Below are 12,301 nucleotides of genomic sequence, written 5' to 3' on the forward strand. Positions count from 1 at the left end.
TGCAGGGCTACTACTCCTTACAGAAGAGCTGCAGGGCTGCTACTCCTTATAGAAAAGCTGCAGGGCTACTACTCTTTACAGAAGAGCTGCAGGGCTACTACTCCTTATAGAAGAGCTGCAGGGCTACTACTCCGTATAGCAGAGCTGCAGGGCTACTACTCCGTATAGCAGAGCTGCAGGGCTACTACTCCTTATAGAAGAGCTGCAGGGCTACTACTCCTTATAGAAGAGCTGCAGGGCTACTAGCCCTTATAGAAGAGCTGCAGGGCTACTAGCCCTTATAGAAGAGCTGCAGGGCTACTACTCCTTATAGAAGAGCTGCAGGGCTACTACTCCTTACAGAAGAGCTGCAGGGCTACTACTCCGTATAGCAGAGCTGCAGGGCTACTACTCCGTATAGCAGAGCTGCAGGGCTACTACTCCGTATAGCAGAGCTGCAGGGCTACTACTCCTTACAGAAGAGCTGCAGGGCTACTACTCCTTACAGTAGAGCTGCAGGGCTAGTACTCCTTATAGAAGAGCTGCAGGGCAACTATTCCTTACAGAAGAGCTGCAGGGCTACTACTCCTTATAGAAGAGCTGCAGGGCTACTACTCCTTACAGAAGAGCTGCAGGGCAACTATTCCTTACAGAAGAGCTGCAGGGCCACTCCTCCGTATAGCAGAGCTGCAGGGCTACTACTCCGTATAGCAGAGCTACTACTCCGTATAGCAGAGCTGCAGGGCTATTACTCCTTACAGAAGAGCTGCAGGGCTACTACTCCTTACAGAAGAGCTGCAGGGCTGCTACTCCTTATAGAAGAGCTGCAGGGCTACTACTCTTTACAGAAGAGCTGCAGGGCTCCTACTCCTTATAGAAGAGCTGCAGGGCTACTACTCCGTATAGCAGAGCTGCAGGGCTACTACTCCTTACAGAAGAGCTGCAGGGCTACTACGTCTTACAGAAGAGCTGCAGGGCTACTACTCCGTATAGCAGAGCTGCAGGGCTACTACTCCGTATAGCAGAGCTGCAGGGCTACTACTCCGTATAGCAGAGCTGCAGGGCTACTACTCCGTATAGCAGAGCTGCAGGGCTACTACTCCGTATAGCAGAGCTGCAGGGCTACTACTCCGTATAGCAGAGCTGCAGGGCTACTACTCCGTATAGCAGAGCTGCAAGGCTACTACTCCGTATAGCAGAGCTGCAGGGCTACTACTCCGTATAGCAGAGCTGCAGGGCTACTACTCCGTATAGCAGAGCTGCTACTCCGTATAGCAGAGCCGCAGGGCTACTACTCCGTATAGCAGAGCTGCAGGGCTACTAGTCCTTATAGAAGAGCTGCAGGGCTACTAGTCCTTATAGAAGAGCTGCAGGGCTACTATTCCTTATAGAAGAGCTGCAGGGCTACTAGTCCTTACAGAAGAGCTGCAGGGCTACTACTCCTTACAGAAGAGCTGCAGGGCTACTACTCCTTACAGTAGAGCTGCAGGGCAACTATTCCTTACAGAAGAGCTGCAGGGCTACTACTCAGTATAGCAGAGCTGCAGGGCCACTACTCCTTACAAAAGAGCTGCAGGGCTACTACTCCGTATAGCAGAGCTGCAGGGCTACTACTCCGTATATCAGAGCTGCAGGGCTATTACTCCTTACAGAAGAGCTGCAGGGCTACTACTCCGTATATCAGAGCTGCAGGGCTACTACTCCGAATAGCAGAGCTGCAGGGCTACTACTCCATATAGCAGAGCTGCAGGGCTACTACTCCGTATAGCAGAGCTGCAGGGCTACTACTCCTTACAGAAGAGCTGCAGGGCTACTACTCCGTATAGCAGAGCTGCAGGGCTACTACTCCGTATAGCAGAGCTGCAGGGCTACTACTCCGTATAGCAGAGCTGCAGGGCTACTACTCCGTATAGCAGAGCTGCAGGGCTACTACTCCGTATAGCAGAGCTGCAGGGCTACTACTCCGTATAGCAGAGCTGCTACTCCGTATAGCAGAGCTGCAGGGCTACTACTCCGTATAGCAGAGCTGCAGGTCTAACACTCCTTACAGAAGAGCTGCAGGGCTGCTACTCCTTATAGAAAAGCTGCAGGGCTACTACTCTTTACAGAAGAGCTGCAGGGCTACTACTCCTTATAGAAGAGCTGCAGGGCTACTACTCCGTATAGCAGAGCTGCAGGGCTACTACTCCGTATAGCAGAGCTGCAGGGCTACTACTCCTTATAGAAGAGTTGCAGGGCTACTACTCCTTATAGAAGAGCTGCAGGGCTACTAGCCCTTATAGAAGAGCTGCAGGGCTACTAGCCCTTATAGAAGAGCTGCAGGGCTACTACTCCTTATAGAAGAGCTGCAGGGCTACTACTCCTTACAGAAGAGCTGCAGGGCTACTACTCCTTACAGAAGAGCTGCAGGGCTACTACTCCGTATAGCAGAGCTGCAGGGCTACTACTCCGTATAGCAGAGCTGCAGGGCTACTACTCCGTATATCAGAGCTGCAGGGCTATTACTCCTTACAGAAGAGCTGCAGGGCTACTACTCCGTATATCAGAGCTGCAGGGCTACTACTCCGAATAGCAAAGCTGCAGGGCTACTACTCCATATAGCAGAGCTGCAGGGCTACTACTCCGTATAGCAGAGCTGCAGGGCTACTACTCCTTACAGAAGAGCTGCAGGGCTACTACTCCGTATAGCAGAGCTGCAGGGCTACTACTCCATATAGCAGAGCTGCAGGGCTACTACTCCGTATAGCAGAGCTGCAGGGCTACTACTCATTACAGAAGAGCTGCAGGGCTACAACTCCTTACAGAAGGGCTGCAGGGCTACTACTCCTTACAGAAGAGGTGCAGGGCTACTACTCCTTACAGAAGAGCTGCAGGGCTACTACTCCTTACAGAAGAGCTGCAGGGCTGCTACTCCTTATAGAAGAGCTGCAGGGCTACTACTCTTTACAGAAGAGCTGCAGGGCTACTACTCCGTATAGAAGAGCTGCAGGGCTACTACTCCGTATAGCAGAGCTGCAGGGCTACTACTCCGTATAGAAGAGCTGCAGGGCTACTACTCCATATAGCAGAGCTGCAGGGCTACTACTCCGTATAGCAGAGCTGCAGGGCTACTACTCCTTACAGAAGAGCTGCAGGGCTACTACTCCGTATAGCAGAGCTGCAGGGCTACTACTCCGTATAGCAGAGCTGCAGGGCTACTACTCCGTATAGCAGAGCTGCAGGGCTACTACTCCGTATAGCAGAGCTGCAGGGCTACTACTCCGTATAGCAGAACTGCAGGGCTACTACTCCGTATAGCAGAGCTGCTACTCCGTATAGCAGAGCTGCAGGGCTACTGCTCCGTATAGCAGAGCTGCAGGGCTACTACTCATTACAGAAGAGCTGCAGGGCTACAACTCCTTACAGAAGGGCTGCAGGGCTACAACTCCTTACAGAAGGGCTGCAGGGCTACTACTCCTTACAGAAGAGCTGCAGGGCTACTACTCCTTACAGAAGAGCTGCAGGGCTGCTACTCCTTATAGAAAAGCTGCAGGGCTACTACTCTTTACAGAAGAGCTGCAGGGCTACTACTCCTTATAGAAGAGCTGCAGGGCTACTACTCCGTATAGCAGAGCTGCAGGGCTACTACTCCGTATAGCAGAGCTGCAGGGCTACTACTCCTTATAGAAGAGCTGCAGGGCTACTACTCCTTATAGAAGAGCTGCAGGGCTACTAGCCCTTATAGAAGAGCTGCAGGGCTACAAGCCCTTATAGAAGAGCTGCAGGGCTACTACTCCTTATAGAAGAGCTGCAGGGCTACTACTCCTTACAGAAGAGCTGCAGGGCTACTACTCCGTATAGCAGAGCTGCAGGGCTACTACTCCGTATAGCAGAGCTGCAGGGCTACTACTCCGTATAGCAGAGCTGCAGGGCTACTACTCCTTACAGAAGAGCTGCAGGGCTACTACTCCTTACAGTAGAGCTGCAGGGCTAGTACTCCTTATAGAAGAGCTGCAGGGCAACTATTCCTTACAGAAGAGCTGCAGGGCTACTACTCCTTATAGAAGAGCTGCAGGGCTACTACTCCTTACAGAAGAGCTGCAGGGCAACTATTCCTTACAGAAGAGCTGCAGGGCCACTCCTCCGTATAGCAGAGCTGCAGGGCTACTACTCCGTATAGCAGAGCTACTACTCCGTATAGCAGAGCTGCAGGGCTATTACTCCTTACAGAAGAGCTGCAGGGCTACTACTCCTTACAGAAGAGCTGCAGGGCTGCTACTCCTTATAGAAGAGCTGCAGGGCTACTACTCTTTACAGAAGAGCTGCAGGGCTCCTACTCCTTATAGAAGAGCTGCAGGGCTACTACTCCGTATAGCAGAGCTGCAGGGCTACTACTCCTTACAGAAGAGCTGCAGGGCTACTACGCCTTACAGAAGAGCTGCAGGGCTACTACTCCGTATAGCAGAGCTGCAGGGCTACTACTCCGTATAGCAGAGCTGCAGGGCTACTACTCCGTATAGCAGAGCTGCAGGGCTACTACTCCGTATAGCAGAGCTGCAGGGCTACTACTCCGTATAGCAGAGCTGCAGGGCTACTACTCCGTATAGCAGAGCTGCAGGGCTACTACTCCGTATAGCAGAGCTGCAAGGCTACTACTCCGTATAGCAGAGCTGCAGGGCTACTACTCCGTATAGCAGAGCTGCAGGGCTACTACTCCGTATAGCAGAGCTGCTACTCCGTATAGCAGAGCCGCAGGGCTACTACTCCGTATAGCAGAGCTGCAGGGCTACTAGTCCTTATAGAAGAGCTGCAGGGCTACTAGTCCTTATAGAAGAGCTGCAGGGCTACTATTCCTTATAGAAGAGCTGCAGGGCTACTAGTCCTTACAGAAGAGCTGCAGGGCTACTACTCCTTAAGGAAGAGCTGCAGGGCTACTACTCCTTACAGTAGAGCTGCAGGGCAACTATTCCTTACAGAAGAGCTGCAGGGCTACTACTCAGTATAGCAGAGCTGCAGGGCCACTACTCCTTACAAAAGAGCTGCAGGGCTACTACTCCGTATAGCAGAGCTGCAGGGCTACTACTCCGTATATCAGAGCTGCAGGGCTATTACTCCTTACAGAAGAGCTGCAGGGCTACTACTCCGTATATCAGAGCTGCAGGGCTACTACTCCGAATAGCAGAGCTGCAGGGCTACTACTCCATATAGCAGAGCTGCAGGGCTACTACTCCGTATAGCAGAGCTGCAGGGCTACTACTCCTTACAGAAGAGCTGCAGGGCTACTACTCCGTATAGCAGAGCTGCAGGGCTACTACTCCGTATAGCAGAGCTGCAGGGCTACTACTCCGTATAGCAGAGCTGCAGGGCTACTACTCCGTATAGCAGAGCTGCAGGGCTACTACTCCGTATAGCAGAGCTGCAGGGCTACTACTCCGTATAGCAGAGCTGCAGGGCTACTACTCCGTATAGCAGAGCTGCTACTCCGTATAGCAGAGCTGCAGGGCTACTACTCCGTATAGCAGAGCTGCAGGTCTAACACTCATTACAGAAGAGCTGCAGGGCTACAACTCCTTACAGAAGAGCTGCAGGGCTGCTACTCCTTATAGAAAAGCTGCAGGGCTACTACTCTTTACAGAAGAGCTGCAGGGCTACTACTCCTTATAGAAGAGCTGCAGGGCTACTACTCCGTATAGCAGAGCTGCAGGGCTACTACTCCGTATAGCAGAGCTGCAGGGCTACTACTCCTTATAGAAGAGTTGCAGGGCTACTACTCCTTATAGAAGAGCTGCAGGGCTACTAGCCCTTATAGAAGAGCTGCAGGGCTACTACTCCTTATAGAAGAGCTGCAGGGCTACTACTCCTTACAGAAGAGCTGCAGGGCTACTACTCCTTACAGAAGAGCTGCAGGGCTACTACTCCGTATAGCAGAGCTGCAGGGCTACTACTCCGTATAGCAGAGCTGCAGGGCTACTACTCCGTATATCAGAGCTGCAGGGCTATTACTCCTTACAGAAGAGCTGCAGGGCTACTACTCCGTATATCAGAGCTGCAGGGCTACTACTCCGAATAGCAGAGCTGCAGGGCTACTACTCCATATAGCAGAGCTGCAGGGCTACTACTCCGTATAGCAGAGCTGCAGGGCTACTACTCCTTACAGAAGAGCTGCAGGGCTACTACTCCGTATAGCAGAGCTGCAGGGCTACTACTCCATATAGCAGAGCTGCAGGGCTACTACTCCGTATAGCAGAGCTGCAGGGCTACTACTCATTACAGAAGAGCTGCAGGGCTACAACTCCTTACAGAAGGGCTGCAGGGCTACTACTCCTTACAGAAGAGGTGCAGGGCTACTACTCCTTACAGAAGAGCTGCAGGGCTACTACTCCTTACAGAAGAGCTGCAGGGCTGCTACTCCTTATAGAAGAGCTGCAGGGCTACTACTCTTTACAGAAGAGCTGCAGGGCTACTACTCCGTATAGAAGAGCTGCAGGGCTACTACTCCGTATAGCAGAGCTGCAGGGCTACTACTCCGTATAGAAGAGCTGCAGGGCTACTACTCCTTATAGAAGAGCTGCAGGGCTACTACTCATTATAGAAGAGCTGCAGGGCTACTACTCCTTATAGAAGAGTTGCAGGGCTACTAGTCCTTATAGAAGAGCTGCAGGGCTACTAGTCCTTATAGAAGAGCTGCAGGGCTACTATTCCTTATAGAAGAGCTGCAGGGCTACTAGTCCTTACAGAAGAGCTGCAGGGCTACTACTCCTTACAGAAGAGCTGCAGGGCTACTACTCCTTACAGTAGAGCTGCAGGGCAACTATTCCTTACAGAAGAGCTGCAGGGCTACTACTCAGTATAGCAGAGCTGCAGGGCCACTACTCCTTACAAAAGAGCTGCAGGGCTACTACTCCTTACAGAAGAGCTGCAGGGCTACTACTCCGTATAGCAGAGCTGCAGGGCTACTACTCCGTATAGCAGAGCTGCAGGGCTACTACTCCGTATAGCAGAGCTGCAGGGCTACTACTCCGTATAGCAGAGCTGCTACTCCGTATAGCAGAGCTGCAGGGCTACTACTCCGTATAGCAGAGCTGCAGGGCTACTACTCATTACAGAAGAGCTGCAGGGCTACAACTCCTTACAGAAGGGCTGCAGGGCTACTACTCCTTACAGAAGAGCTGCAGGGCTACTACTCCTTACAGAAGAGCTGCAGGGCTGCTACTCCTTATAGAAGAGCTGCAGGGCTACTACTCTTTACAGAAGAGCTGCAGGGCTTCTACTCCTTATAGAAGAGCTGCAGGGCTACTACTCCGTATAGCAGAGCTGCAGGGCTACTACTCCTTACAGAAGAGCTGCAGGGCTACTACTCCGTATAGAAGAGCTGCAGGGCTACTACTCCTTATAGAAGAGCTGCAGGGCTACTACTCCTTATAGAAGAGCTGCAGGGCTACTAGCCCTTATAGAAGAGCTGCAGGGCTACTACTCCTTATAGAAGAGCTGCAGGGCTACTACTCCTTACAGAAGAGCTGCAGGGCTACTACTCCTTACAGAAGAGCTGCAGGGCTACTACTCCGTATAGCAGAGCTGCAGGGCTACTACTCCGTATAGCAGAGCTGCAGGGCTACTACTCCGTATAGCAGAGCTGCAGGGCTACTACTCCTTACAGAAGAGCTGCAGGGCAACTATTCCTTACAGAAGAGCTGCAGGGCAACTATTCCTTACAGAAGAGCTGCAGGGCCACTACTCCGTATAGCAGAGCTGCAGGGCTACTACTCCGTATAGCAGAGCTACTACTCCGTATAGCAGAGCTGCAGGGCTATTACTCCTTACAGAAGAGCTGCAGGGCTACTACTCCTTACAGAAGAGCTGCAGGGCTGCTACTCCTTATAGAAGAGCTGCAGGGCTACTACTCTTTACAGAAGAGCTGCAGGGCTTCTACTCCTTATAGAAGAGCTGCAGGGCTACTACTCCGTATAGCAGAGCTGCAGGGCTACTACTCCGTATAGCAGAGCTGCAGGGCTACTACTCCTTACAGAAGAGCTGCAGGGCTACTACTCCGTATAGCAGAGCTGCAGGGCTACTACTCCGTATAGCAGAGCTGCAGGGCTACTACTCCGTATAGCAGAGCTGCAGGGCTACTACTCCGTATAGCAGAGCTGCAGGGCTACTACTCCGTATAGCAGAGCTGCAGGGCTACTACTCCGTATAGCAGAGCTGCAGAGCTACTACTCCGTATAGCAGAGCTGCAGGGCTACTACTCCGTATAGCAGAGCTGCAGGGCTACTACTCATTACAGAAGAGCTGCAGGGCTACAACTCCTTAAAGAAGAGCTGCAGTGCTACTACTCCTTATAGAAGGGCTGCAGGGCTACTACTCCTTACAGAAGAGCTGCTGTCCAATAAATCTATAGCACACTATCATTTCGGTCCTGAACACCCCCAACCATTGCGCTACAAAGTGTGCCCCCTTACACAAATACAACCTCCCCTCCCCTCCGCCCTTCTTCCCTAGGCAACGGTGTCACCAGCAGCCTAGCTGACCCCCTGGGACCCGCACGAGTCAGGACCTCTTGGATTGATTGGAATAAAGATTGCTGGTGACTCGCTCTGCTCTTCAAGAGATCAAACAGCTGTCCTCCCTCACACCTGTTCTCCCTGTGTGACGCACGTAGCGCCTAGCTCCGTAACAGCCATTGAGAAGACCTCTCTTTCTAACTCTCAGAGGGAAGCAAAAATATATATTTTTTAAATGCATTAAAAAAATGATGATCCATCCTCAATGTGTGCATGAGTGTGTGCATGTGTGTGAATGAAACGGGCTGCGGGGATGGGCATAAAATAAGATAGGGTGGGAAACGAAATCAAAAGCAACAAAGGGGAGGAGGAAGACGGGAGTAAGGGAAGGGAGAATGGGGGCTCGTGTGAAAAAGAGAGGTAGTCACTCTCTCTTGTCAGAGCGGCAGCCGCACCCTACGCATTTCTCCGCCTTATTACTAGTAATCTCATCAGGAAAGGGGTGCGAGAGGAATCCAAAATCCAGACAGGAGAGGATGATGTTTGAGATTAGAGCCATCGTGATTTTTCCCTAGACAAATAGGTCCCACAGGGAGACTGGGGCTTAATATTTCCCTACCGTTTCTGCACTGAGCCTCTAAGACGATGTAGGGAATTAATGAGGGTACCTGCCACCACGCTGGCCAGCTGCTGTGTCCGGGTGATGGGGTAGACACTGCGTGCCTCCACCATGGCCGAGGCTATTTTCCTGGCATGCCTCTCCTCCCCATAGGCAGTGAGGATGGACGCAAGCGCCTGTTGATCTAAGGCGTTCACAACGTCAGCAGCGCAGGGCATGTCGGGGTACCTACGCACAAAGAAGAACCCAATTAGGCTGCTTGACGTCACGTCCTTGCTGACAGCGGCGAAGTCCGACATATCTCAGACACAGCTGAAAACCTCTGTGGCTAACAAGGTAGATGTAGCCAGTGGCAGAGCCATATCTCTATATTTGCCAGTTAATTTGTCTCCATTTACTCATCGACAGGTTCTCGGTACATCTCGTTAGAGAAACATAATTAGTGTGGATAAAAATACACCAAAGTGTTTGGAGGGAAAGACATTTAAAGCTTTAGATTAATAACGTGCCAATGATCATACATGTGTCGTTTCAGTTTGTGCTGGAAAACAAATGCAAAAGGTTATGTCAGAGGAAAAATCTACGCTGACCTCTGCATATTAAAATTCCACATAGGCCTCAACAGATTTGAATGCATAGAAAAGGAGCAGGCACACAAACATCACCTGTACAGTAAACCTTGAATTAGACAGTGTAGACGACTATCTACAGTTGAAGTCGGAAGTTTACATAGACCTTCGCCAAATACATTTAAACTCAGTTTTTCACAATTCCTGACATTTAATCTTACTAAAAATTCCCTGTCTTATGTCAGTTAGGATCACCACTTTATTTTAAGAATGTGAAATGTCAGAATAATAGAAGAGAGAAATATTTATTTCAGCTTTTATTTCTGTCATCACATTTCCAGTGGGTCAGAAGTTTACATACACTCAATTAGTATTTGGTAGCATTGCCTTTAAATTGTTTAACTTGGGTCAAACGTTTCATGAAGCCTTCCACGAGCTTCCCACAATAAGTTGGGTGAATTTTGGCCCATTCCATCTGACAAAGCTGTTGTACCTGAGTCAGGTTTATAGGTCTCCTTGCTCGCACAAGCTTTTTCAGTTCTGCACACAGATTTTCTATAGGATTGAAGTCAGGGCTTTGTGATGGCCACTCCAATACCTTGACTTTGTTGTCCTTAAGCCATTTTGCCACAACTTTAGAAGTATGCTTGGGGTCATTGTCCATTTGGAAGCGCATTTGCAAACAAGCTTGAACTTCCTGACTGATGTCTTGAGATGTTGCTTCAATGCATCCACATAATTTTCCTCTCTCATGATGCCATCTATTTTGGGAAGTGCACCAGTCCCACCTGCTGCAAAGCACCCCCACAACATGATGCTGCCACCCCCATGCTTCACAGCTGGAATGGTGTTCTTCAGCTTGCAAGCATCCCCCTTTTTCCTCCAAACATAACGATGGTCATTATGGCCAAACGGTTCTATTTCGGTTTCATCCGACCAGAGGACATTTCTCCAAAAAGTACAATCTTTGTCCCCATGTGCAGTTGCAAACTGTAGTCTGGCTTTTTAATGGCAGTTTTGGAGCAGTGGCTTCTTCCTTGCTGAGTGGCCTTTCAGGTTATGTCGATATAGGACTAATTTTACTGTGATATAGATACTTTTATACCCGTTTCCTCCAAAATCTTCACAAGGTCTTTCGCTGTTTTTCTGGGATTGATTTGCACTTTTCGCACCAAAGTACGTTCATCTCTAGGAGACAGAATGCGTCTCTGCGTGCTATGACAGCTGCGTGGTCCCATGGTGTTTATACTTGCGTACTATTGTTTGTACAGATGAACGTGATACCTTCAGGCATTTGGAAATTGCTCCCAAGGATGAACCAGACTTGTGGAGGTCTCCAAGTCTTGGCTGATTTCATTACATTTTCCCATGATGTCAAGCAAAGAGGCGCTGCGTTTGAAGGTAGGCCTTGAAATACATCCACAGGTACACCTCCAATTGACTCAAATGTTGTCAATTAGCCAATCAGAAGTTTCTAAAGCCATAAAATCATTTTCTGGAATTTTCCAAGCTGTTTGAAGGCACAGTCAACTGAGTTTATGTACACTTCTGACCCACTAGAATTGTGATACAGTGAATTAAGTGAAATAATCTGTCTGTAAACAATTGTTGGAAAAATTACTTGTGTCATGTACAAAGTAGATGTCCTAACCAACTTGCCAAAACTATAGTTTTTTTTAAAAGACATGTGTGGAGTGGTTGAAAAACGAGTTTTAATGACTCCAACGTAAGTGTATGTAAACTTCCGACTTCAAGTGTATAAACTTGAGATCTGCCATATGAACAATTATTGAAAGAGGTTCATTGGTCATTTCAACTAGGGTAAGAGAACAAGGGTAATATAATAAATATTTTTTTAAAGGAATATGAATTACAATAAAATGCTTTAATGAACTTAGTACAATTGTCATACCTTATCATAAACTAAAAACAAAGGATATTTTTCTCCCTGTCTGTTTATACTATAATAAGAGACCAAAATATGTAGCTTCAAATAGTGTTTAAAATACATTGCCTTTGAGGTTCCTCAAATGGGGCAAAAATAAACCACATAATTGACCGAGATGGGTTTTTACAGTGTAAATGGGTGGTAAAGATAAAGAACAGATGCAAGCCCTAATATAGTGTTCATCTACAACAGCAAGAGTGACTCATTCATTCATCGAACACTAACATGATATACTAGTTCATGAACCACTCTGCTTTGCTACTGTGAGATGTATTGATCATTCTCATTTTGCTGCTGTAAGGGTTGGCTGATGCGGCGGAATCCTACTGATTATACAATAACAATTGCCGTTCCTCTCCGCAGAAACATAATACCTGTCAATTTGAAAAGCTCATGTCAAATCACTGTCAAAGTCCTTGGAGGCAAGGATAGATTGATAGATTACAAATTCCAATGTGCATATATATATATATATATACAGTGGGGCAAAAAAGTATTTAGTCAGCCACCAATTGTGCAAGTTCTCCCACTTAAAAAGATGAGAGGCCTGTAATTTTCATCATAGGTACACTTCAACTATAACAGACAAAATGAGAAAACAAATCCAGAAAATCACATTGTAGGATTTTTAATGAATTTATTTGTTATGGTGGAAAATAAGTATTTGGTCAATAACAAAAGTTTCTCAATACTTTGAATTTAT

General features: G+C 48.6%; 1 protein-coding gene across 3 annotated transcripts in view; it reads right to left on the reverse strand.

The window, feature by feature from the left end:
• Nucleotides 1–12,301, reverse strand: part of LOC109888422 (probable methyltransferase-like protein 15) — a 116,349-nt gene that overhangs the window by 52,156 nt on the left and 51,892 nt on the right. For all 3 annotated transcript variants that reach the window (XM_020479605.2, XM_020479606.2, XM_031831083.1), the window contains exon 5: nt 9,131–9,309. In XM_020479605.2, the coding sequence (XP_020335194.2) occupies nt 9,131–9,309 (179 nt within the window). The remainder of the gene's footprint in view (nt 1–9,130; nt 9,310–12,301) is intronic.

This window comes from Oncorhynchus kisutch, linkage group LG8, assembly GCF_002021735.2.
Source record: "Oncorhynchus kisutch isolate 150728-3 linkage group LG8, Okis_V2, whole genome shotgun sequence".
In the NCBI taxonomy this organism is placed as follows: Eukaryota; Metazoa; Chordata; class Actinopteri; order Salmoniformes; family Salmonidae; genus Oncorhynchus; species Oncorhynchus kisutch.